General features: G+C 51.7%; 8 protein-coding genes across 8 annotated transcripts; 3 read left to right on the forward strand and 5 right to left on the reverse strand.

Annotated features, from left to right (window-relative positions):
- Positions 1-856: 856 nt before the first annotated feature.
- On the forward strand, positions 857-1,108 carry COCMIDRAFT_84454 (uncharacterized protein; the record flags this gene model as incomplete). The annotated part of the gene is made up of 2 exons (XM_007685817.1): positions 857-905; positions 966-1,108. The coding sequence occupies 2 exons, from the start codon at positions 857-859 to the stop codon at positions 1,106-1,108; spliced, it is 192 nt and encodes a 63-aa protein (XP_007684007.1).
- A 1,096-nt stretch (positions 1,109-2,204) lies between these two features.
- COCMIDRAFT_22848 (uncharacterized protein) lies at positions 2,205-4,074 on the reverse strand (the record flags this gene model as incomplete). The annotated part of the gene is made up of 2 exons (XM_007685769.1): positions 2,205-3,061; positions 3,117-4,074. The coding sequence occupies 2 exons, from the start codon at positions 4,072-4,074 to the stop codon at positions 2,205-2,207; spliced, it is 1,815 nt and encodes a 604-aa protein (XP_007683959.1).
- Positions 4,075-7,566: 3,492 nt separating this feature from the next.
- COCMIDRAFT_84451 (uncharacterized protein) lies at positions 7,567-10,407 on the reverse strand (the record flags this gene model as incomplete). Its single annotated transcript, XM_007685818.1, has 1 exon — positions 7,567-10,407. The coding sequence occupies one exon, from the start codon at positions 10,405-10,407 to the stop codon at positions 7,567-7,569; it is 2,841 nt and encodes a 946-aa protein (XP_007684008.1).
- Positions 10,408-10,816: 409 nt separating this feature from the next.
- On the forward strand, positions 10,817-12,653 carry COCMIDRAFT_84572 (uncharacterized protein; the record flags this gene model as incomplete). The annotated part of the gene is made up of 6 exons (XM_007685819.1): positions 10,817-10,906; positions 10,958-10,970; positions 11,031-11,065; positions 11,121-11,136; positions 11,189-11,314; positions 11,362-12,653. The coding sequence occupies 6 exons, from the start codon at positions 10,817-10,819 to the stop codon at positions 12,651-12,653; spliced, it is 1,572 nt and encodes a 523-aa protein (XP_007684009.1).
- Positions 12,654-12,833: 180 nt separating this feature from the next.
- On the reverse strand, positions 12,834-14,815 carry COCMIDRAFT_22851 (uncharacterized protein; the record flags this gene model as incomplete). Its single annotated transcript, XM_007685770.1, has 3 exons — positions 12,834-13,841; positions 13,890-14,123; positions 14,177-14,815. The coding sequence occupies 3 exons, from the start codon at positions 14,813-14,815 to the stop codon at positions 12,834-12,836; spliced, it is 1,881 nt and encodes a 626-aa protein (XP_007683960.1).
- Positions 14,816-15,582: 767 nt separating this feature from the next.
- COCMIDRAFT_1727 (glycoside hydrolase family 12 protein) lies at positions 15,583-16,372 on the reverse strand (the record flags this gene model as incomplete). Its single annotated transcript, XM_007685749.1, has 2 exons — positions 15,583-16,078; positions 16,131-16,372. The coding sequence occupies 2 exons, from the start codon at positions 16,370-16,372 to the stop codon at positions 15,583-15,585; spliced, it is 738 nt and encodes a 245-aa protein (XP_007683939.1).
- Positions 16,373-16,996: 624 nt separating this feature from the next.
- On the reverse strand, positions 16,997-18,077 carry COCMIDRAFT_84562 (uncharacterized protein; the record flags this gene model as incomplete). Its single annotated transcript, XM_007685820.1, has 2 exons — positions 16,997-17,092; positions 17,154-18,077. The coding sequence occupies 2 exons, from the start codon at positions 18,075-18,077 to the stop codon at positions 16,997-16,999; spliced, it is 1,020 nt and encodes a 339-aa protein (XP_007684010.1).
- A 1,332-nt stretch (positions 18,078-19,409) lies between these two features.
- COCMIDRAFT_33116 (uncharacterized protein) lies at positions 19,410-22,430 on the forward strand (the record flags this gene model as incomplete). The annotated part of the gene is made up of 1 exon (XM_007685784.1): positions 19,410-22,430. The coding sequence occupies one exon, from the start codon at positions 19,410-19,412 to the stop codon at positions 22,428-22,430; it is 3,021 nt and encodes a 1,006-aa protein (XP_007683974.1).
- Positions 22,431-23,055: the final 625 nt, after the last annotated feature.

The following is a 23,055-nucleotide window of genomic DNA, read 5'->3' on the forward strand; positions in this document are numbered from 1 at the left end:
GTCTGATGTCGCGTGTTGTTGCTGATATTGTTGGACGGTCCTCGAGTAAGGAAGTCGCTGCACGCTGGGAGCGCCAACGCGATATTGGTTGCGCGTCCGCGTAGGCCAACCACCAAACACTCGCTCGATTCATCCGAAAGAAAAGAGAATTGTGTCGAATATCAGGAATTGAGGTCAAGGATATCGAACAACTCTCATGTGCGAATATCCGACGTGTTGGCAATAACCCGCATTCCCAAGCCCGTGGTTATCATACGATCGTACGACCTTGACGAACAAAGTCACCCCACCCGCATGCCGGCGCCCCCCGACACGCACCCTCCTCAGTCCCATGTCTCGCCACCCGTACCTTTGCAGTCCTATAATGATAGTCACATATCACCCGACATACTCTCAAGCAGCCAATGACAGTGTGCGTTTCATTTCGAGGTCTCACGACCTGCACCCCTGCCATTCCTATCCCTCGCGCTGGGATGCGCCTAAATCCTTTTCCTGCTTCCTGATTCCGGGCCTTGGATATCACGCAACGCAAAAGATGGGGTCAGCAATGGATGGAATCGGCAGTGCAGAACCATGTAGGCAGATACAACAGGTAATGGACAAATTATTCTCATGAATATAAAGAATATTGGTGTTCTCGCTTTGTGTTACTTTATCCACCAAGGTCACATTCAATCATCTGCATCATCAACAGTGATACACATTACACCTCGCTATCTACCAAAGTCACAAACACCAGTCAAGAAGAAAGACAAAAGTCACATAGACTAGACCGACAAAAGTTTAACGTCACAAAAAACATCCTACATACATACCCTAATCCAACACCAACACCATCAAAACCAATACCACAACCATGCCTGCAGCAGCAAAGTCCTACCTCCCCGCCTTTGCCGCCTTCATGGGTTAGTCTCCCCCCTTCTTCCCCCCCCCCTTCTCCACAATAGCTAACACAACCCACCCAGCCTTCGGCCTAACCTACACCACCGTCGTCGCCTCAAAAGAAGGCGCCGCCGTCGACGGCGCCCGCACCCGCTGGCAACAGCAACACGCACGAGCCCGGTACGCCTTGTCTGGCGGCATGGCGGCGCTGAGCGAGAGCAAGTGAAAAAAAAAGAAGAAGAAGAACAGCGAAATAACCCATTTCTTGGCCGTTGTTTTTTATTTAAGACACGATATGATATTCCCCCCCTTCCAAAAAAAGGGTGCTATCTGATTATTTTTCTTATACTACTACTACTATTACTACTACTACTTTCTTGTCGATATTCAATCTTGATGGGATCAAGGGGATTGGGGGAGGGAGTGAGGGAAAGGGCGTTATAATTGCTTGGTAGCCCTTTTTTTGGGGGGGGGGGGGGGGGTTGGAAAAGATAACAACCCAGGACTCAGGAGTTTTTTTCTTTTTCTCCTTTCTGGTTTAGGTGTTCGATGAAGTGTAATACAACATTACGTTTTTTTGTTTCATGGTTGGAACTATAGTATTGTTGGGATTGTGGAAGAGGGGGGGGGCAGAAAGACGGAATGAGGTGATTGGGGTGAGAACGTGATGAGATTTCCGCATGTGCTTCATGTATGTGCAAGCATCTTGTTCCTATTTGTGACAACTCTTGTGTGTATCAAGTTGGACTACTACCTTGTTCCTTGTATGTCAGGGCTTTCAAGGCCACTAGATGGACTTAGGGCATAACCCTTTCTTATAGTGTCTTCGACCAATTCAAGCCTCAATGCATGGTGTAATATCATCATCATCATCACACACAACTCATTCAACAATACCAAGTGGCTCTTAAATATTTGGTACTATATTTGGATTTCTCGCAAATGTCTACATACATAGCCTCCCACCATGGACAGTCTACGTGTCCCTGTTCCATCTTATCCATCCCCACTTGACCTCGGGGCCAATAAGATATCTACAAGAAAAACCCAATACTGTCAAAACGCCATTCAAAAGGATTGATGTACGCTTGATACCGTTGCGCAGTCGCCGAAATGAACAAAGGAAAATAGCTATGCACGCTCGCTGTGGTTCGACCCAAGTCGCACCTAGACAAAGCCGACTTGGGTATAAAGAGTAACAAAAGGAATCGTCCAATCATGTGTAAACAGTCTAAGAAATGAAGCCACGGGAAATTGTAGGGCTTGGTCGAAGCGTCAAGAAAGTCAAAGTTGAAAAAACGGCCATATGCATTCGCAATAGATTATGAGTCAAACATCGATGTGATGTCGGATATTCTTTGCATGACGGTGCTCATGGCAGCAATCTTCCTTTCTAGACGCTCTGCAAGTCGTGCCTCGTTGGCCTCATTGGAAAGGACGAGTGAGTAGTGTGCAAAAACCTTCTCGGGGTTGGTGAAGAGAACCTCTTGCTCCTCAAGTGGGGCAGAGGTAGCAGTGGTGCGAGCAGGCGAGGAATAGTAGAGATCATACCCGTCATCTTGTTCCTCAGCCTCGTCAAAGGGTGCGGCAGTGGGCTGTGCAGATTGAACAGGGTTCTTGATGACGGGGTAGTCGGCCTTGATCTCCTCAACAGGCGCATCATCTTCAGCATTGAAGATGGCGCTGTATCCCTTACCAGACATAGCCTGGGTGTCGAGAGGGTTGGAGGGACCCTCGGGAAGCTCGGTAACGGCGAAAGCAACAGGCTGTTGGAAGTTGAAGCCGTTGTTGACGTTCCAGTTGGCGTTGGCGTTGTTGGAGTTGTTCAAGTTGAGCATGGCAAAGTCAATCTGGGGTTCAGGTGCCATAGTCATGCTAACTTGGGGGTTCTCGGGCTGCGACATGGCATTGAACTGCGGCTGGGGCTGGAAGGCAGGAGCTGGAGCAGCGGTAACGGCAGCGGAAGAGGTAGGCATGGCAGTCATGGGAGCCTTGATCTGAAGAGACTCATCGCGGGAGAGCTCCTCGAGGAAAGGAGTGAAGGCCTGGTGGCGGAGAAGGCGCTCGATGAATGCGCGCGAGCGGGCGTTCTCCTCCATAAGAAGACGGTTCTGGGCGCGGAGCTCGTTGGCCTCGTTGACCTTCATGGCGACCTCACCTTCAAGTTGGCCAATGTATTCTGAACGACGTTAGCTGAGATTGTATATAGATATATCGATGTTTTATATGCTTACCCTTTCTCCTTGAGCGGAAGGCGCGCGCAGAGACCTTGTTGCGCAATTGACGGCGCTCCTTGGAGCTGAGCTTCTTGCCCTCCTCAGAGGCAAGTAGCCTCTCATCCTCGTCCATATCCTCCTCGTCCTTCTTGGCGCGGATGATGTGGGGGAGCAGACCCTGGTTGTTGTCTTGCATGGATGTTGAGGCGTTTTGGCTATCGGCTCGGATCTGTGCGACAACGCGGGTGATCATCTCTTCAGTGTGGGCGTCACTAAGTGGGCTTGAAGTCTTGCGGCTGGCTTGGCTAGTGGAAGGCAGACGGGACTGGGGTAGTTGCGGTTGCTGTTGCTGCTGTTGCAGGGCTTGCTGTTGCTTCTGGTGGGCCAACTGCTGTGCTCGCTGCTGCTGGGCCTGCGCCTGCGCCTTGGCCATGGCAGCTTGTTGCTGGTGCATACCAGGCCAGACCCTGACGTTGGGTACCTCCTCTTGAGTGATGGCGCTGGGGTCGACAAAGTCGTCTTGGGAGCCTTCGTTGAAGACAAAGCTATTGCTGCGGTAGTCAATGCCCATGTTCATAGGAACTTCCATGGGGAGTCCGCTGTTCCATCCGCTACCGTCCATGATGGAGTCGCCTCCCATCATGGCCATTTCGTCGAGGCCGGAGGAGGAGAAGAGAGAGAAGCCGGTGTTGTAGTTGGGAGCGAGGCCGGCAATGGATCCAGTGGGAAGGCCGGTCTGTTGCTTGAAGCGCTCGTACTCGTGGCTAGGCTTTGCTGGAGTCTGAAGGTCGTCGTCGATGTTGGTGCTGGTCGGGCTGCCCATAGCCGACGTAGCACTCTGTTCACGCTTGAGGGTGGTGGGCTGGGTGGGCGAGGGCATCTGACCAAAGTCGAAGAACTCGTTGGGATCGACGCACTGATTAGATAGGGTGTTGAAGGGCGCCATCGACATGGCCGGTTGAACTGCGGTAGCCATGTTGTTTGTTTGACTACTGGGGAGTCGCGGCTGGGTGTTTGGGCGGCCCTTGGGCAGACCAGGTCGTGTCTTGGGGACGTCGCGGTGCGGGCAGTGGGAAGGGCGACAGGAGCGGTTAGGCTGGCTAGGAGTCGTCGTCAGCTCGTTTCTGGGCCTTGTTCAAGCACGGAAGATGGGAGCCGGAGGGTCCGCACCTTGGGGGAGCGTCTGTGTGCAAAGGGGGTTCTGAAGGGTGGGCGCGCAGATGGAAAGTGTCGACAATAAGAGTTGGGTGAGGGATGGCGGGCGGATGTGGGGAAGGGTCGGAAGGAAAAGCAGGAGAAGAGAGGAGGATGTGTCGAGTTGGCAGGCAGGCAGAAGAGAAGGGAAGGGAATGGGTTGGGTGGGCGAGGGACGGGCGCGGGTCTTGCTTGTGCTGGGGGGCTCCACCGCCCGTCGGGGAGGCGTTTCACAATCGAGGCGGAGTCTCTGGCTGCAAAGCTGCAAATAGCAGGACAAGGCCGGCGCCGGTTGGTCAAGGCCGGGGGCGATCAACGCCTACCAAGCGTTGGCTGCCGCCCTGGTCTGGCGTCTCCTGAGCGCCGGGAACACCCCCCAACGCTCCTTGACGCCACGGCCGAGCACATGGACGATCGGGACGACAGGGACAAGTTGGCAAGCCGGCCCTTGTTGCGCTGCTGCTTGCACACAATCTTTGATACCGACACTCGTCCCATCTGCCCTCGACTCTCGCACACGATATTGCACTAGGCAGCGCTATGCACCCTCGGGCTCGCGGCACCGACACCGACGCTTGGTGCAGCCAATCAGGGGCCGCCATGGTGCACCACCACTGAGGCTGTGCTGTCATCTGGCTCGCGCTAGCCGCTTTGGGCCAGCGTTGCGGCAATTCCTGCTTTGGCAGTCTGGCAGTCAGCCATTTCAGCCAGTCAGCCCGTCAGCCCGTCAGCCAGTCAGCCACACCGGAACGGCATGTCGGCATGTCGTCGCAGCGCTCCAGCCACAGCCATCGCCGCCGTCTGACACGCCAACGCGCGTTTACGCTCATACCGCATATGCGCACTAGTACGTATTGTGCTACGGGTACACAGTATCTACACCCATAGCACATGCACATACAAATACTCGGACATGCTTTACTTCCCGCCCGCTTGCCCGCCCTATAGTCCTTTATCAGCGTGTCAATAGCGCTGGCTCTGGCTCCTTCCCCCATCTGGGCTGTCCGTACGCCACCGTGCATGATTGGATGGCGGCTGCCTAAGCCGCTCGCCGGAACGGGGTGTGTGTGTGGTGCACAACCATACATTGCACTCACACTCTTCGCATGCCCTCCCTACCCGGCTCCAGCGGCGGTCCAGAACTATGTGCAGTACAGTAGTCTGTGTGATAGCAGTCGCAGAAACTTGCGCACCGTCGACGAGTCGCTGGTCTTTGTCATTGGTAGCTCGACAGAGTTGCGAAACGCCCGTCGCCGGTCAACCACGTCGAAGCTGTCACTTTGCTGACTACCGCGCGGAGCTTGCCGTCCAATAGAACCTCACACCTGTCTGCTTGGGCATCTGCACACCCTGGGCCATAGTTTGCCCATGCCATGTCCCCGTCCATCGGCCTCGTCTCAACAACGCTCGACTCGACTCAACTAGACTCCATCAAACTGCCTACTCACTCTTCATGTTTTGCATTTGCACTTGACTGCACTGGCTTCATGGCAGCATGCACTGCGCCACTTGATCCTGCCAACCAACTATTGGATCCTCACATGAGAGCCGATGACGCGGCCTATGTCCAAGTCCATCTGTCGCCATGTACGTGTGGATAAAATTAGGAACAACAAGCCTCGCTCCGACTTCGCGAAGATGAACAGCACCAGGAAGTATGCTGCCACACTCACACGCTAATCCTATACGCCGGCTGACATCCCTCTTGGGCGGCGTAAGGCTATACTTGCCTGCCCGCCTCCATCACACAAGGCTGACATCCTTCTTGGCCGGCCTTATTCCTCCTTCCGCAACCTCCTTCTTGGGAACGTTTCTCGACGGCACCTGCCCTGCAAAAAGCCGAACTCCCCCCCTGACTGTGATCGTCCATGTCGTCATGGCCCATTGGAGTTTCCCTCCGTGGTAACCCCCCTCCCCCCTCCCCCATCTGCACCTTGCAGGAGAGCCTGTCGCTGCATTCCATCATTTTACTCTTCTATTGCTCTGCTCATTTTCTCATTTGCTAATCACCCCCTTCTAGCCCACATGTCCTTCTTCGTCCAACTCCTATTTTTATTTCCCTACATTCCTGTTCCTTGTTCCCCAGAGTCTCTCCGTCTGCGCTATGATAGTGGAACATGGCATATCGTCAAGTTATCCACTTGTCCCTCATATCCAAATTTCGCTCGCCCTGTTCCATGCGCATACTTACTACCAATCAACAACACATATTAACACTGTCCACTCACGCCGCTATCAAAAAGCATATACCTATATCTTGCTAACGGCTATGCTTACGCCCTTTGCCCATTCGGCCCGTATCCAAACCCTAACAGAAGCATGCCCTTCTTCACCCTGAAACCCCTGCAACTCCGTTCCCGAGTGGGATAACCCTCAGCCCGTACAAGTGACAAGACAAGTCTGTTTCACCACCTCCCCCTAGGCCTGTATCAACACCCGTCCTTTGACACCACTACCACTCATGCTGCTCGAAACCCCATCCCCCGAGACAATGTAGGTGCGACACGTGTCTCGTCAAGATGCTCGTATTAACTAGTACACCCTCCACCGGCTCTCACTACTAGTGGCCAACCATCAAATTAATTTGCCTGTGTCAAATTACTAATTAACTCTCTCTCTCTTATTCTTTCCCAGTAACTAAATAGAGAGAGGGGAGAGGGGGGGCGCTTATTACCCTACTGCTACACACTAATATTCCGGTTTACATAACTACTCCAAACTAGTTTTTTTTGGTGATCCCTAATTGCGCGGGTCGAATGACTTGCACTGGAACACGATCAATTGGACTGGACTGCATTTCCAAGGATCTGGCAAAGACGAGCGGGAAGGAAGAGTGAAGGAAAAAAAGAAAAAAGAAAATATTTTCCATCGTCTAGGTGATTGGTCATGTTCGGGACCATAATTAATGCCTCCTATCGTCTGGTCCCCACATCGGAACCCCTGCTATTATGTCATGCGAGCATCTATTGCCCAATCTTTCGGACATCTTTTCTCCTCCGATCTTAAGGTTTCTGGATCCATCGATCTGAAAGACGGGTTGGAACGTTTTTCTTTCTTTCCCGGTATCAATACCGGGAAGTAGCAGCGCTCCTAACTGGGGGATAAGCGGATAAAAGAACGTTTGCAATAAAGGCTTATCAGGATGTCACTGCACAAAGTTTCAATACTGCAACCACCCCCCCCCCAGTATGCTGGTTATGTGCTCGGCTGGAGATGCTGCGTTCTTTGTAATGGAGCAAAACTAAAAAAGCTACTGTCCATCTCACACAGCCTTTCAAGGATTCTGATGATCCCGTAGCTCAGGCTCACGTTCCTTGGACAAGAAACCATGCACATCTTCCTCGACCGCCCCTTCGTCTGACACATGGTGCTGCTGCTGTTGTGCCAACGAAGAAGAGTCTTGACCCTCCCTCTCCACAAAGTGATGTACAACACTGCCACTACTCCTCTGCCTCGCACTCGCCAAGAAATCGCCCATCCCCTCCCCGCCAAGCCCCAGTCTGCTCACCAAGTTACGAAAGGTACTTTCCATATTCCTGTCTCCCAGGATGCCGCCTCTCGCTACGCCCTCGCCTTTGGCGACGTCGCGAACCACGTCACGCGCACGCTCGTAGTCGCCCTCTTGCACCAAGGCTCGCACCACTGCGATCAGCGCACCCCACCCGGGGAGCAGCCCTTGCTTCGACATGCGTGTCAGCACACTCATCATCTTGCCTACCTCGCCATGTAGCGCATATCCTTCTACCAGACGGTCGTAGAGGATGCGGTCGCTTGGCATGCGTGGCGCCGTGAAGAGCAGATTGACAATGTTATCCACCTCGGCCAGATTCGCCGGCTCAGACTGGAAGTAGTGGGTTACCAGCGACGTGTACACGTGGGCTGAGGGTGTCAAATTCCGCTGCGCCATGTGCTCCATGACAGCGCGCACAGCTGTGTCGTTGGCGTATCCTTTGAGCAGCCGGTCAATGGCTGTCGAGTAGACGTGGTCGTTCAGCTTCAACCCGCTGCTTTCGAGGTCGTTCAAGACCGCCAGCACTTTTTCTAATTGCTCCTGCTCAGTCTGCCCGTCAAACACTTGGTTCTCAAACGCGGCGCTCATGAGCATTGTGTGCGTTGCAATGTCGCCCTCAATCCCTTCCTTCTCCATCTGCGATAGAAGTCTCAAAGCAGTCAGTGTGTCCTTGGCCAGTAGGTACAGTCGTATCAAACTGTTGTAGGTAATGGCGTTGGGCTTAATCTGGAAGTTTGTTGCCCACCCAAGAATCTTTTGCACATATGCTACACGTTTCTCGTGGCGCATTGATTCGGGACGTATCTGTACAATGGCCGATATCGCTCCGTTGACAACCTCGATTGAAGGTTTTGTGCACTTGTTCACAGCCTTGCCGGGGCTCTTGTTGGCGCTTTTTTGACCCTTGCCCTGTGTCTTTGTGTTGTTCGTGGCGTATTCTGCTGTGAGCCAACGTTTGCCCATCTCATCCATCGCAGCCAGCGCTTTATCAATTTGTCGCAGCGACATTAGACCGTTGATCCGTGTTGTCCAGGCATAGTTTTCTGGTTCGATACCGCTGTTTACCATCCTTTGCCACATGGTATTGAACCCATTGAGGTCCTTTGCTTTGGCGCACCCATTCAGGAGAGCAACCCACGACTGTACGTCTGGCCTGACGCCATGTGCCATCATGTGGTTCCACACTTCTACCGCACGTTGTGAATTGAAAAGAGTCAAGTAACCGGAAAGGAAGCCATTGTATACCGAGCGGGGAATCGTTGTCTTGTTTCCGCTAAGGTATGTTTCTTGGACCTCTTCCCAGATGCGGTCTAACCTTGGGACCGATGTCATGGTTTGAACGACACGGGCTATGCTCTTCATGTGGAATGCTTCTAGGTTGGTCATCTCATCGGAGGCTTCGCCCTCTTTGCCAAGGGCTACCATGGCCTTTCGGGGCGCTGCCTCAATCCTTGCTCTTACTTCCTGCCGAAAATTGACTGGCAATTGTTTAAATTGGTCCGACATTTGAGTGTGTATGAATACTGTATCCACACGCGACTTAGCAAGTAGCCTTTCAAGAAAACGTAAAAAGGGCGCTGCCTTTTGTTGGATGGCCGGCTCCAGAGCGTCCGAAATGCTGTACAGGTATACAGCACAAAAGCCTAATCCGGGTCTAGTGACATATTTGGGAATATACCTCTGAAACCGTATGTTAAAATCTCTAACGTCGTACACGTCGGGCATTTCCTCAAGAGGTGGCAGAGACCAGTCTTCGCTGATGGCCTCAAGTGCATCGCTTTCTGATCTCATGCATTGGAAGAATAGTCGCCATATAGAAATCAACTCATCAAGCAACAATGGCAAGTTTTGCTGAGAAGTTTCTAAAGCCTGAATCACCTCATGTGTTAGACGGGCTAATGTTGGCCTGACCCAGTATTCGGGGCGAGCGATACCAAGTTGCTGGTATTTGAATAGCACCTGGGTCGGGGTGACTTGCACGCTTTTCCTGCCTACGCAAAACGCTCCCGTGACAGATCCGAGAAGACGGCTGAAAACAAACTCTTGCCTCACTAATTCTCCAGGATAGGTTGGCTCGGTCAGGGCTTTGCATCCTTTCTCTGTATATGTCTTCTCGAACAAATCCCAGGCTCCTCGGACTTGGCCGTTCTCGAGAGCTTCACGGATTGGAGCAGCGTAAGTCAATTTGTCACTTGATGCCTCTGTTCGTCCTGTTTCCTGGTACGTGTCTTCTTGCCCAAAGTCTTCGTATAAAGAGTCGGCTGCTGTACTATCGTCCAATAGACCCGAGTAGCGGCTGAGGCGTACCCGCTGGCTCGTTCTTTGTGGGTATTGTATGTCTGGCTCATCTTGTGTTGTTTTCCGCACAGCCGGTCGCTGTCTTTGCAATGTCACTCGTGTGGTCGATCCACCCTGTACTGAATCCTGTGCAGGGGGTTGCTCTTCCTGAACCGTAGACTCTGCCTTGCCTTCATCTGGCCTAGTATTCGGTCGCGGGCGCAACGAGGTGAATATGGTTCGAGATTGCCATTGAGAATTCCGAGCGATACCGGTGGTTCGGGAAAGACGTGTCCGGCATTGGCGACATACGTATGCGCCCAACATGTTGTCCTGATATGCCTCGAACGGCGGGCGAAGAGAGCCGATACTAAAATTGTGGTCAGTCATTTGAGCAACGAAACTTTTCAGCGTATGTATTCTTCACTTACACAACTGGATCGGATCAGGTCTTCATGCGCGCGGAAAATGAACTCAATGTTTTGACAGACCAATTGGCGACGGCTTGACGTTGCAGCTTCATGGATTTCAAAAAGACGGCCAAAGTTACGCGCGATGCATGGTGAGACTGAGCGGAATAGCGCCGGCCAATGAGACACAATGACGTCTGCACGCCTCACGTGATTGCATGCGTCGTAAAGAACGTCTTCCACCGGACTCAACCTGGCTTTGCTTTTTCGCGGATTCCAGAAGCCGATTTCTTGGTGTAATTACAATTCTTTTGGTTCATATAGTCATGACTACCTTGGTCCCGCGTCAACCCTATTCAAAGGACGAGCTTGAGAAGCTGTATCCAAGAGAGCTCGAGTTGCAGCTTGTACAGATTGTAAGACAGATGATTGTGACTTCCCTTTGCGACTTTACTAATCAGATATAGCTATTACGTCATGGTCAGATTCTCTAACATGGTACAATCGTCCACGCACGCCAGTATTGACACGAGTATCCAGGCGAAAGAAGTCCTGTGTCACCTCGCTTTCAAAACGTAGACAAGCCTTTGATTCCGCACTTCACATGACAATCGCTAACAACAATACCAGACGGGACTCCCAGCATGTATGAGATAGCCACCAAGCAATTCAAAAAGTTTGATCTGACGGTTTCACAGATTGGCCATACTGCAATTCTGCTCGCCAACTGACAAGCGTAATACTCAACACCAAGGATTTCTCGAAATGGGATCAACTCAAATATCGGAGGCGACTAGAGACTTTTGGCATGGACGATGGGCCAGGTAGCAAACCCCTAGCCATCGAAGCAACCATCACTAATAACTCATAGTCATTGCCTCGGGACCCAAGGGCGAGTTTGATGCGATATGCCAACCAGGCGAACTCACGGACAAAGGCCGAGAGACAACACTAGCTCTGGGCGAAAGACTCCGCCATCTCTATATCGATCAGCTCAAGTTCATGCCAGCGCTGATTTCAGATAGCGACATGATCTACTTACGCGCGACGCCTATCCCACGTGCTCTGGAGTCCGTTCAGCAGGCGTTCTGGGGCTTTTACCCGCCCTCAGCAAGAACCTCTGATTTCCCGCCTCCTACCATCATCACTAGGACACCTGCGGATGAGACGCTATATCCCAACGACGCAAGCTGTAGGCGTTTTGCTCAGCTCAGCCGTGCATTTGCACAGCGCGCAGCTGATAGATGGAACGATACGGACGATATGCGTTACCTCTCCAAAGTCCTCTCGAAATGGATGCCTAATGAACAAAATGTCGCTGTTGACTCTCACCCACGGCTCTCGGGTATCATGGACACTCTGAATGCGACTGACGCTCACGGGCCGGAAACCAAGCTCCCCAAGGCATTCTACGATCCCAAAGCCCGTTCGATCATCGATAAGATTGCCGTGGAAGAATGGTACAAGGGCTACACCGAGTCGTCCGAGTACCGTATGCTCGGTATCGGCGGTCTGATGGGCGACATCACCTCCCGCATGGTCGGCAGCGTCGAACGTAACGGAAACTCGGGGATCGTCGAGGTAGGCGGTGTAGATGGCCAGCTAGGCAAAGGCCGAGGCGGCGAAACAAACATCCGCTTTGCCATGTCCGGCTGTCACGATACGACCTTGGCCGGAATGTTGACGTCGCTCGGCGCATTTGAAGGCGAGAACTGGCCGCCCTTCACATCCCATGTCGCCGTCGAGATGTTCAGAAAGCGAGGTGCCAGCACTGTCACCCCGACGCCTCCCCTGCCCGAACAGAACCCACAGCCCCAAAGCCAAAGCTGGTGGTCCTCCCTCTTTGGGAGCACAAAAATCGCTTCAGATGCTAGTCTCGCACCCCAAGGCATTGCGCGAAAGCCCTTGACCGACCTTACGCAGACCCAGCGCGACCAGTTGAACGACTACTACGTGCGAATCAGGTACAACGATAAAATCATGCAGATACCAGGTTGCAAAGCAGCGGGCAAGCATCTCGAAGGCGACACGACCTTCTGCACGCTCGAAGCTTTCAAGGGCATCGTGGACAAATACACGCCCAAGAACTGGAAGGCTGCATGCACCAGTCGTTTGGATCAGCCTGCGTTCCCCGAGAAGCTCGAACCAGCTGGGTACGAATAGATAGATGCCGTGTTGCTAGACATAGAGCATAGAGTTTATTCTTCTTGTTTAGCATACATCATGATATTAGAATTAGTTTAGTCAAGATGACAAATTCTAGAATCTTTTCTTCTTCTCTGGTGTTCTAATAAACCCAGGTCTAACCCCAATTTTCCACTAGATTTTTTCTTTCTGATTGTCTTACAAAACAGACAAGTCGGCATGACTAACAAACCAAGTTCCGTTGTTAGTATCAAGCGTAAGATTATTCTGCACCGTCTTTCCTCCCTTCAAACTACCACTCTCAACAACACCGCCCGCAACGGGACGCTGGAGTTTGTTCTCCCCGCTCTTGACGGTGAAGTTGGCAAGAGGGATCTCCCAGCCATTACGCGTGACTACCGTTGGTAGACCAAAGAATTTGGCTGTGAGCTCATCATGCGAGAAGTGGAGCTCAAAGTAACCGCGGTAGTACAAGTCTTGCCATTGCAGCTCCTGGTTTGCCGACTGAATAATGGACGAGTAGTTGTTTGCGGTTGCAAGGGAGATGTTTGCACCATAAGGGCAGGGCGAAGTTACAGCCGAGCCAGCGAATTCAACGCCGATGCTGCCGGCGCCAGTGGTGGGATCGTAGTTCTTTTCGTCAAGCCAGATGAGATCGCTGACCCAGGAAGCGTGGCTATCTCCAGCGAGGAAAATGTTGTTGTTGATGTTGTTGCTGTAGAGATGGTTCAGCGTGCGGTTCTTGTTGGCGAGATATCCGTCCCATGCATCGTAGTTGAGTGGGTTCTCCTCGCCGTATGCCGCGGACTGGTTGAGGCGCGAGAAGACGATCTGAGAGCCAACAACGCGCCATGTTGCGCCGCGTTTGGCCGAATGCGAGAGACTGCGGTAGAACCAGTTCTCCTGGTTGGCGCCCATGAGAGAGCGGCCGGCGTCGTTGGAGATCTCGTGGATGTAGTCAGTGTTCCAATAGAGGTCGGTTATGGAGCGATCGTATTGGCGTGTGTCGAGCATGATCAAATCGACCAGTTTGCCAATGGAAAAGGACCGCCAAATACGCAGGTTATCATCCATGTCAACCTGGCGAATAGGCATCCATTCGAAGTAGGCGCGAACTGCGTTCATTTTGCGCTGATCGACGGAAACGCCCCCGTCGTGAATAAAGGAGTCTTCAGTGTTGTTGAGTTTGGAACTGCCGTCACGATACTGTTGATTGTTAAATTAAGTTTGGTAAAGAAGAGAGAACGAGCATACCGTGTTATCGGCTACTTCATGATCGTCCCAAACCGGGATCCATGCGAATTCCTGGTGGCTAGCAACAAGATCCAAATCGGTGCGGTAGGTTGCAAGTCGCTTGCGGTAATCGTACAAAGTGTAGATGTCACGGTCTGGTTGGGGAATACGGCCAATGCTGTTACCCCAGCCATACTCGCCGTTCTTGTACTCGTAAATGTAGTCTCCAAGGTGAACGACGTAATCAACAGAGTCCTGTAGCACAATTAGTTCAGGGCAGGTTCGACTCGAAAAGTAGTATCGCATACCTTTCGCACGGGGTTACCGTAGGCATTGAAGAAGCCAAATGGATAGTTTGAGCAGCTGTATATAGCAAGCCTGACATCAGTGATGTCGTCGTCGGCATTTGGCGTGGTCTTGGTGCGGCCAAGAGGGCTCTTATTGTCCGAATTGCATACATTGAACTGGTAGTAATACGTGCTGAATGGCTTCAAGTTCTTGGCCTCGACCTTGACCGTAAAATCAACATCCGAGCTGGTGTATACTTTGCCCGAGTCCACCGTCGACGAGCATTCCTTGTCCTCGTAGACCTTGTATTCCACGCAAATTGGCGACTTGGACACCTGTACATACTTTTCGTTGTCGTGGTCGAAAAGAGGTGCGTAGCCTGTAACTGTAACATTGGATTGCGAGTTGTCGTTTTGAGGCGCAACGCGTGTCCAGAGAATGACGCTGTTTGGGTATGGGTCTCCCGAGGCAATGCCATGGGTGAAGTTTAAGCTGGAAGGTTCATATGCGGATGCTGGATCATTCCTCTTGGCCACCTTGTGGATTGAGATTCCAAGAGCCGGGTGGTGTTCCGAAGGTGAGCGGTAATTCAGATTCTTGGACCAGCTGGCGCTAGCAACGGATGCCAGCGGCAGCAACGAAAGGAATTGAAGCTTCATGTTGAAAAACGTCCCTTGTACCTTAGGAGAGTACCGCTCAAGCTTGGGGGATCAAGCATTTTGGACGTCCATAGCCTTTTTGTAGCTTTCCATGACGTTGGATTCCGGGTTACCGGGGAGCTAGCCCTGCAAGTTTCTCCAATACTACTGCATGGCCCGCGGGAACAAGTATTGATGGGATGCAAAATCCCAATCACAGTTCGTGTACCTGGCATGCTGCGGCATTTGGGGCGCCGACACGGGAGAAACGATGGATGACAACGCGGCGGACATGGCAATGAAGGATAGTCGAAGAGGATGAGATCGTCATCGAGCATAATCATGCCAACGTTCATTCGATAGCGATGCCGGGGTACAGTACGTCTGCAGAACAGCGTTGCTTAGTTGAGGACATGTGCGTTGACAGGCCAATGCTATTGGCTGCAAGGAGACGGACGGGCGAACGTGCTCGGCAACCAAAGCTTGTCAGTAACATGGCATGGTGCACTGACATGCACTAATGCAGAAGGTGCTGTAGAAGCTCACCCCTGGCAATATGATTGTGTGTTAAGACACTTACACAATGTAAGAGAAAGCTAGTTGCTATGAGCAATTTTTGAGTATGTTCATTCGAATGAATAAAGAAAGGGACAAGTCGACGTGGTCCAAGATAAGATAGTCCTATCAGTATATACAAAGACCAAAGTCCCATACTCCACCACAACGAAAAGATATGTACAAGAATTTCTCAGCATCCATGCGCTCAGTGCTCAGATCTGACAAGATATCTAGTTCTCGGCTAAGCTGAATGCGCTGGTAACCAACTTGGCATTGCTACCAGAGAAAGGCTCAGTACCAGCACCAGCGCTAATCAGAATCTGACTGCTGGGAAGGCCTTGCTTGGAAGTAAGATACTTGATAAAGTCCATGAGGTCTCCACTGAAATTTTGGACTTGTTTCTCAGCGACGAAGCTGAACACGTTCATCTGGCCGTTCTTGCCATTGTACAATTTCCAGCTGTTACCTGCAAGAGTAACGGTAGCGATAGGGCTGCCAGTAGCGGAGATGGGACCAGCGCCGCCAATGGCAGCAAGCCAGATCATAACTTCGTATTCCTCGCTGCCGGTCGGTGTGCTCGAGGTGAAGAGGTCGTAGGCTACGTCTGCGATGATGTTGCTGCCGGTGTATGTCCACTTCCAGACTGAAGGGAGGGACTTGATCGACGCAAGAGACTTCTTGTTGATCTTTGTTACTACATTGGCAAAGGATTTGACCTTTCCCTGACTATTGGTCCGGTTAGACACGCAATGCTAATATGAATAAGGGTGTAACGAACCCGCCAGCCCATGACCACGAGGTATGCCATTTGAGCGTGTTGCCGCTGAGACCATCAACTCCAGTGCATTGAGATCCGGAAGTAGCATCAGCCTTGCCCCAAAGGTTATTGTACGTGGTGTAGGGGCCATTGACTTGAGAGCCCCACTGATCACAGAAGTCTGCGCGCTTCTGAATAGGGGACGCAGGCACCGCAAGGGCAAGGGATGCCGAGCTTACAGCAAGGAATGTAGAAAATTTCATGGTTGACAAGAGTGTGTTGTTGAAGGAAAGGGTGGAGAAGCGTGGTCCGAAGTCACCAACTTCGAGCGAATCGCTGACCCTTAAGTATTTTAATTGTGCAAAGACGCGTACGACCAGCGAGATGAAGGGTGGAGCAGGCAGATACGGGAAACCCTGTACAGAAACCGCCGACCGACGTTTCGGCGCAGATGTAAGTATACGTCAAGGGAGCTATTCTAGAACAAGCAGTTTCTCCTCAAGACGTTCAATGATTGGCCCGTAAACACGTCGATCATGTTAAATAGGCGGGGGTCCTGTTCTAGACATTGGTGGGGAATTGGCCTGGCTTTGGCTTTGGAATAGCCGACGGAAGAAATTCACAAAGTGGTCGCATGCTTTTCTCCCAACATGATCAGCATTCCCCATGTACCCCATAGCCGGTAACACCATGCTTTCATTCGAAACACGGTGCCTCTACCCGTTCCGTACATGGCGTTTGCGCTAGTCGTGCCCCACGTGTGAAACAAATCGCCGGTGCTTAATTGAATGCCAATTTAAATGCCAATAGCGCCATGGAAGTAAAGCCATAATTCTCCGGCGCAGATGCAACAATAATCCTGTTGATAGTATTTAACAAGCTTTTTTTCAGTCTGTGCGGATGAAAGCTTGCTCCACTATAAGTGAGTCTAAATAGTCCATGTCGTCTGGGCGGCTGGTGTCACAGAACGATCTTAATGTGGGCTACACATATGACAAGTCAGCAAATGGCGCTTGCTCGGATAAGACCTAGTAATCCGCTTACCGTGCCCATGTCGCCCTTCCTGTCAATCTTCCATTCATTTCCTGAAAGCCGCACCTCATGTTGAACATAGAATGGCTCTGGTCTCGAAACTTGCCAAAATGCCGTGAGATGACGAGTGATCTTGGTCAATTTTGGGCTCACGTCAGGCGTAATAGGTGCATCAAGCCATGGCTGCATGTTCTCCCATTTTCGTTCCGGCAAGTCCCACCTTGCCCCCTCTGATGCTTGCATGAGCACATCTACACTGAGTTCTTCAACATTAGGGAAGTAATCAAGCACACTTTTGATGGCTAGTGTGGCGGCATCTGGCTTGGCTGCTTCATCTGCATTGATGCGAGGGTTTCCGTACTTGTCAACAAGAAGCTGAGGACCGCCGTTCCACCACTCATACCCAGGCCAGAGAATGAGCTTCAGCTTTTTCGTCTTGTCCATCATTGGTAAGAGTCCTAGAAATCGAGGTGATAAATGCTTGTGATCGCGTACCGGAATGTAATACCCGTGGGGACCACGCAGACGCCTTTGTATCTCCAAGGTGATTCGCAGCATACCATCGTCGCAAGCTCGTTCCGCCTCTTCATCAAATTCGGAGCCGAGCCTTTCTGCCAGTATGTTGCTCATTGGTCGATCTGTGGGGTTTGGTGATATACTTGGCTGGGCGGCGTCCAGACAGCGGGTATGGTGTTCAAGACACTCTTGTCTTAACTGGCGACAGGTTGCAAGGACATTTGCAGGCGGACGTTGAGGCAGCCTGATACGTGTGTCCATGTAGGTCTCCCCCATAGAATGATTCGATCGGTACAAATTGTAGGTGTCTTCGGTTGAACTCGAAGTATAGACATATTGTGGTAGTGTGAGATGGGATAGAATCTCATCCCGCAATTCACGGGGCAAAGACAAGAATAATGATGAACCGGCGGAGGACATGATGGTTTTTGTAGAATCCAAAGCTATATCCAGGAGTCTGTTGGTTGACGCGCTCCAAGCTCCTTTATATTGTTGCTCTGTGGGGGCCATCGGACTTCCGCATTCGCTCCGCACGTGGTCCTTGGCATCTCACACGTAGTCGTGACCTTGAGCGTGTAAATTTCGCTGGGGAGGAATGGACGAAAAAGGTAAATAGTGGCATGGGTGGACCAACTTGTAGTAAATGGCCATGCCCGGCGATGTGTTACGCATATGCCAGTCTGTGATGGTCACGTGACGTCTCTGACATGTGCAAGATGGATCATGTAACCACATGCGCTTCAAGACGGTATATCACTGTCCATTGCTGAGTCCAAAAAGCGTCTTATGCCGGTATGCATGTGCGAAAAAGCTTGAGGGAGGATGAGATGGTCGGTAGCGAGAGGAAATGGAGCATGCTACCGCAGGTACTGCGCAATAGACGTCACGCTGCATGTCCGCCGTGTTGTACCTTTAGCAATGAAGCCGGGACGACACCCGACGACCGAGAGCCGACTTATTAGCAGCATGGCACAAGACGGTAGTCGAACGACCGACACCAAAGTCTTCGCAGAGCCTTGGCCAGTATTGCGCTCGTCGCAGCAGAGGGCGCACCGGCACGATCCCAGCACGCAGACGACGGCATCGAGCAGCACAGCCCAGGTACCCTGAGCTTCACGCGACAAACGCTCTTTTGCAGGCACAAGCTTACGCAAACAGCTTGCATCGCTTTTCACTGACCCCTCTAGCCTTGCTTCACGCGCAAACACGCTCATTACAACTGCGCGCGCCAGACAGCCTGGTAGCAATCTCGCCTGCGCAGCGTCCACAACAGTCACCGGCCAACCAGTGACGGCATCGGCAGCAACAGCAATAACGACAGCAGCAATAGCGACAGCAGAGGAAGGGCCGTATACAAGACCTCATCACAGCCCCCCACTCACAGCCCCACGCGGGCGAGATAGCGGAAACGGCGATCGAGTCCTTGCCTCACCGCGACGCGGCAGCAGTGGCAGCAGCAATCCTACGTTACCGAGGCAACAAAACTCCGACAACGCCCTCGCCAGCGCTATCAGGCACAATCCCACTCTTACCATGCAGCCGCGCGTGCCTCGAGACTTCTCCAATGCTTTCGGACAGCAGCAAAACAACACCAGCGACGATGGTGGGGGTGGCCAAGGTTGGACCTCCCGGCTTCCCTTGCGACCCCAGGGCGACGCTCCCGAACAACGTCGGCCTCGCTTGTCGCTTGATCGCCCCCGCGAACCCGAACAAGGCGAGAATGATGATGAAACACGGTCGATGGTAGATGACATGTCACTCGAGCGCACATTGAATCCTCTCCACCGCGTCATCGCCGTTACTTCCAAGCGCCCTCGCCAGACAACCGAAAATGCTGATGACAAGGACATGAGCAGCACGCTACACAACAATGGGGCCGTTGCTGTCATGGTGTACCACAGCGAAAGTCCAGACCTGCAAGCAAACGACATCTGGCCTCAATGTCGTAGCCCAACAAAACTGCCTGCTAGGTACTATCTCTTAGACCATAGCGTACAGTATGCATCCGGCCCCAAGCCGCAGACTTCCAACAACGGTGGAGTTAAAGGAACAGTCTCCAAGCAGAAACAAGAAGCAGGTGCTCCTCTTACAGACGCCCCGATTAGCCGTTCACAGTGGAAGCTGCCTGTTGAATTGGTAGAGTTGATTGCTTCATTTCTCAATCGTGATGACATCAAAGCACTACGGCTCGTCAGTCGCGAGCTGAACCACTATGTCTCTCAGGTTATATTCAAAACAGTTGTCGTCCCTTTCAACACTGAAATCTACGGTATGCTAGGCAAAGAAGTAAAGCCCGATTTGAAAGGGAAGAAGCGGGCAAAATTTGAGACAACCAGGTATTCTTGGAAGAACGCCAACGGCGATGAAGTATACAACGGTCACGGCCTTGACGTATTTCGTGGATTTGGTAAACACATTCGAAGATACGGAATGAGTTTCGAAGTCAATGAAGACTCACTTTCAGCACCACCCACCAAATCACTGACTGAGAACAAAACAAGCTTCTGGGGTAAATATGAGTGGCCGTATGAAGAATACCGTCGATTTGATGCTGTCGCTGGCCTCGAAACAGCCGCTGACGAGACACCGCGGATGAAAACCGCATTCTCTGAGCTCACCGAGGTGAAAGAACTTGCACTCTCCATCGACAGTGGCCTTGGTTGGCTTAATGGGCCTGATAAGTCTATACGGGCGCGCATTTTCCACAGACCCTCCAATGTTTTTGGAACGAACAAAGCTGTCCCGGACCGTAGGGCCCAAGCTCAACAGGAGCTTTGGAGACACATCAATTCTTGCTATCAGGAAGTCGGCAGTGATATCAGGCACGCAACCCTCTACAGAATGGAAGGCCAACGCCCTCTGTCTGAACTAAAAGATGCTGGCCTGCTGGCTGACGTACAACCGGAGATGCCTTACTTAGATCCTCAGCTGATACACGAGGCAACACCACACGATATCCTTGACATCCCTGTGCCCACTTCCTTTGATGATCCATACGTCTTGGAACGCTTCGTGTCCGCGCCCTCTTCATTAGGTACTGGTGTTTTGTTCGCATCATCTGCCTCGCCACCTGATGCTGGACAAGTCGTGAATCCAATCATACCTGCCAGCCTCACTACAGCTCAGCAAGAGTGGTTGCTAGAAACGGAATGGGCCCAGCGAGCTTTCATATCTTCATACATGCTCTCTATCATCGATAACCCTTCCACGTTCCAACAGGTACACACTCTGAATATCGCAGGACTTTCTGATCGCTACTTACCAATGCTGAACCGTTCGGATTTTTGGGATGCTCTGCCCAGTCTTTACGACGTCACTCTTATGGTAATACCGGGATGGAGAACAGTTCATAAGGACGAAGCCGGCTTCGTTACTACTTCAGCAGTCAATCCTGTTCTAGGGGCCAACATGCTATTTGCCATACTTCGCGATCATATCGCTCGCCGCCCAAACATTCGAAAACTGACCATCGGCTGGACGGCTGGCGGTGAGCATGCTGAAGGGCTCTATGCAAGGAACAAACTTCTGTGTCCTGCGCCTATCATGGACTTACGGGTTCCTTCGGATCGTCCTGCATCTGTCAACCCTGCAGCGCTTGTCGAGGCCGATGCAGCTCTTTTGCGGGCATTACTCCTTGAGCTACCCCATATCGAGAGATTGAAGCTAAAGAACTGCTGGATCACTCCTTCCAGCCTGCTACAGTTTGTTAAAGTCCACGATGCATATCGCTTGAAGGAATTGGTACTCGATTCCGTATCGCTTACAGCGATGCTACGTCCAAACGCTCCTAACGCCAATGGGAATTTTGTACCCCATCAAGCAGTCGCTGTCCACAATGCCCCTGCTCAAGTGGCAATGCCTGCGATCCCCCAGTTCTTACCGGCTCATCAACAGATCTTGCAAGTCTACGTCCATGCTCAACAGTTACAACTTCAGCAGCTTCATGCAAATGCAGCTGCGCTACAGCAAAACCACATTGCTGCTCTGCAAGTTCAGCTGCAACAGCAGCTACAGCAGATGCAGATGCACAACCTAATTCTGCAACACCAAGGACAGGGACCGAATCAAATCCTAGTACCAGCTCCACCACAAACACCACTGCAACCCCAACAGCATCAGCCAGTCCATCCTACTGCGATTCTCACAAACATCACTCATATCGCTGCCCAAGTGAACCAACTACATCATCAGATTACAGCTGGCCAGCATCATCCCTTAGGACAGCAACCTATGCATGCTCCGATACCAGCGGCCAATCTGGCCACGACAGATTATCAGTCTCCACTTAAGGCAAGGCCGCGCGAAGGATCATGGATGGATATCATCGACCAGATCTCGCCTGGAACTAATCTTTCCGATTTTGAATCCAACTATTCGCAGGCTGACCGCAACCGCCAAACGTCTCTTCGAGAGATTGAGTTCATCTCGTGCGGTTATGCCAAACTCGCTCACGCTCCATTCGACCAGACAGCTATTGACCTCGGTCAAGGTGGTGCCGCCGCTTCGCGTCATCCATGGTTCACCCGACGCATGGCCGCCCTTTCTCCTGCAATGATGAGCACCAAATGGACCTATCTTGCTGACATCATACAAGAAGTTGATTCGTCAGAGTTCACCGTCCTTGAGGATGGCTGGAACCTGCAAACTGGTTGGGAAGACGATGAGGAAGCGCGCGCTGTTGAGTTTGATGGTCTTTTTCCTGGTGGTACGGGGCGCTTCACAGGCACCATACGCCATTCTGACAGGATGGTCGATGATGTTTCTGGGATGTAGTGATGCTTCTGAACAGTCTTTGCTTTGCAATTGTGTACCAATACTACCACAAAACTTTGGAGAATTCACTTTGTGACTAGGGCAGAGGGGTTTGCGATAACAAAATTCCAGGAAGAAACACTCAACAACAGCATCAGGCGGTATAGGCCTTCACCTAGTGATGAGTTGGCACATGCACAGACGCAGAGTGTTTAGCTATTATGTAAATATCTCTCTGTGAAGCCTTGCTGATATTGAGAGGCAGAAAATGGGTGATTACTCTTCATTCAATCGTTGGGAACTCTATGTCCCCTTGACAAGTGTCTCGGCAGGGCATCGTGCCAAGTAGGCCAGAAACCATTGCGTCGGGCGCAGACTGTAGCTCTTCCAAATAGATCATCCTACCTCTTTGAGGTAAGTTTTGTATTCCTTTTTGGTACCGCAATTCGAGCCCAGACTCGTTTGGAGACTAGCGTGCGGGTTGATGAGGGGGAAAAGCGGAGGAAAGACCGACGCATCGTGTCTTGGCAGCCGTGATCAGTGATGTCATTCATTCTCTCCATCTAATGTATGGTCTCTCTCTCAGTCACCACCAAACATCTTCTGAAACCAATTTTCAAGCTTCGTTGTGTTACATTGTGTAGAA

This window comes from Bipolaris oryzae, assembly GCF_000523455.1.
Source record: "Bipolaris oryzae ATCC 44560 unplaced genomic scaffold scaffold_13, whole genome shotgun sequence".
Taxonomy (NCBI): Eukaryota; Fungi; Ascomycota; class Dothideomycetes; order Pleosporales; family Pleosporaceae; genus Bipolaris; species Bipolaris oryzae.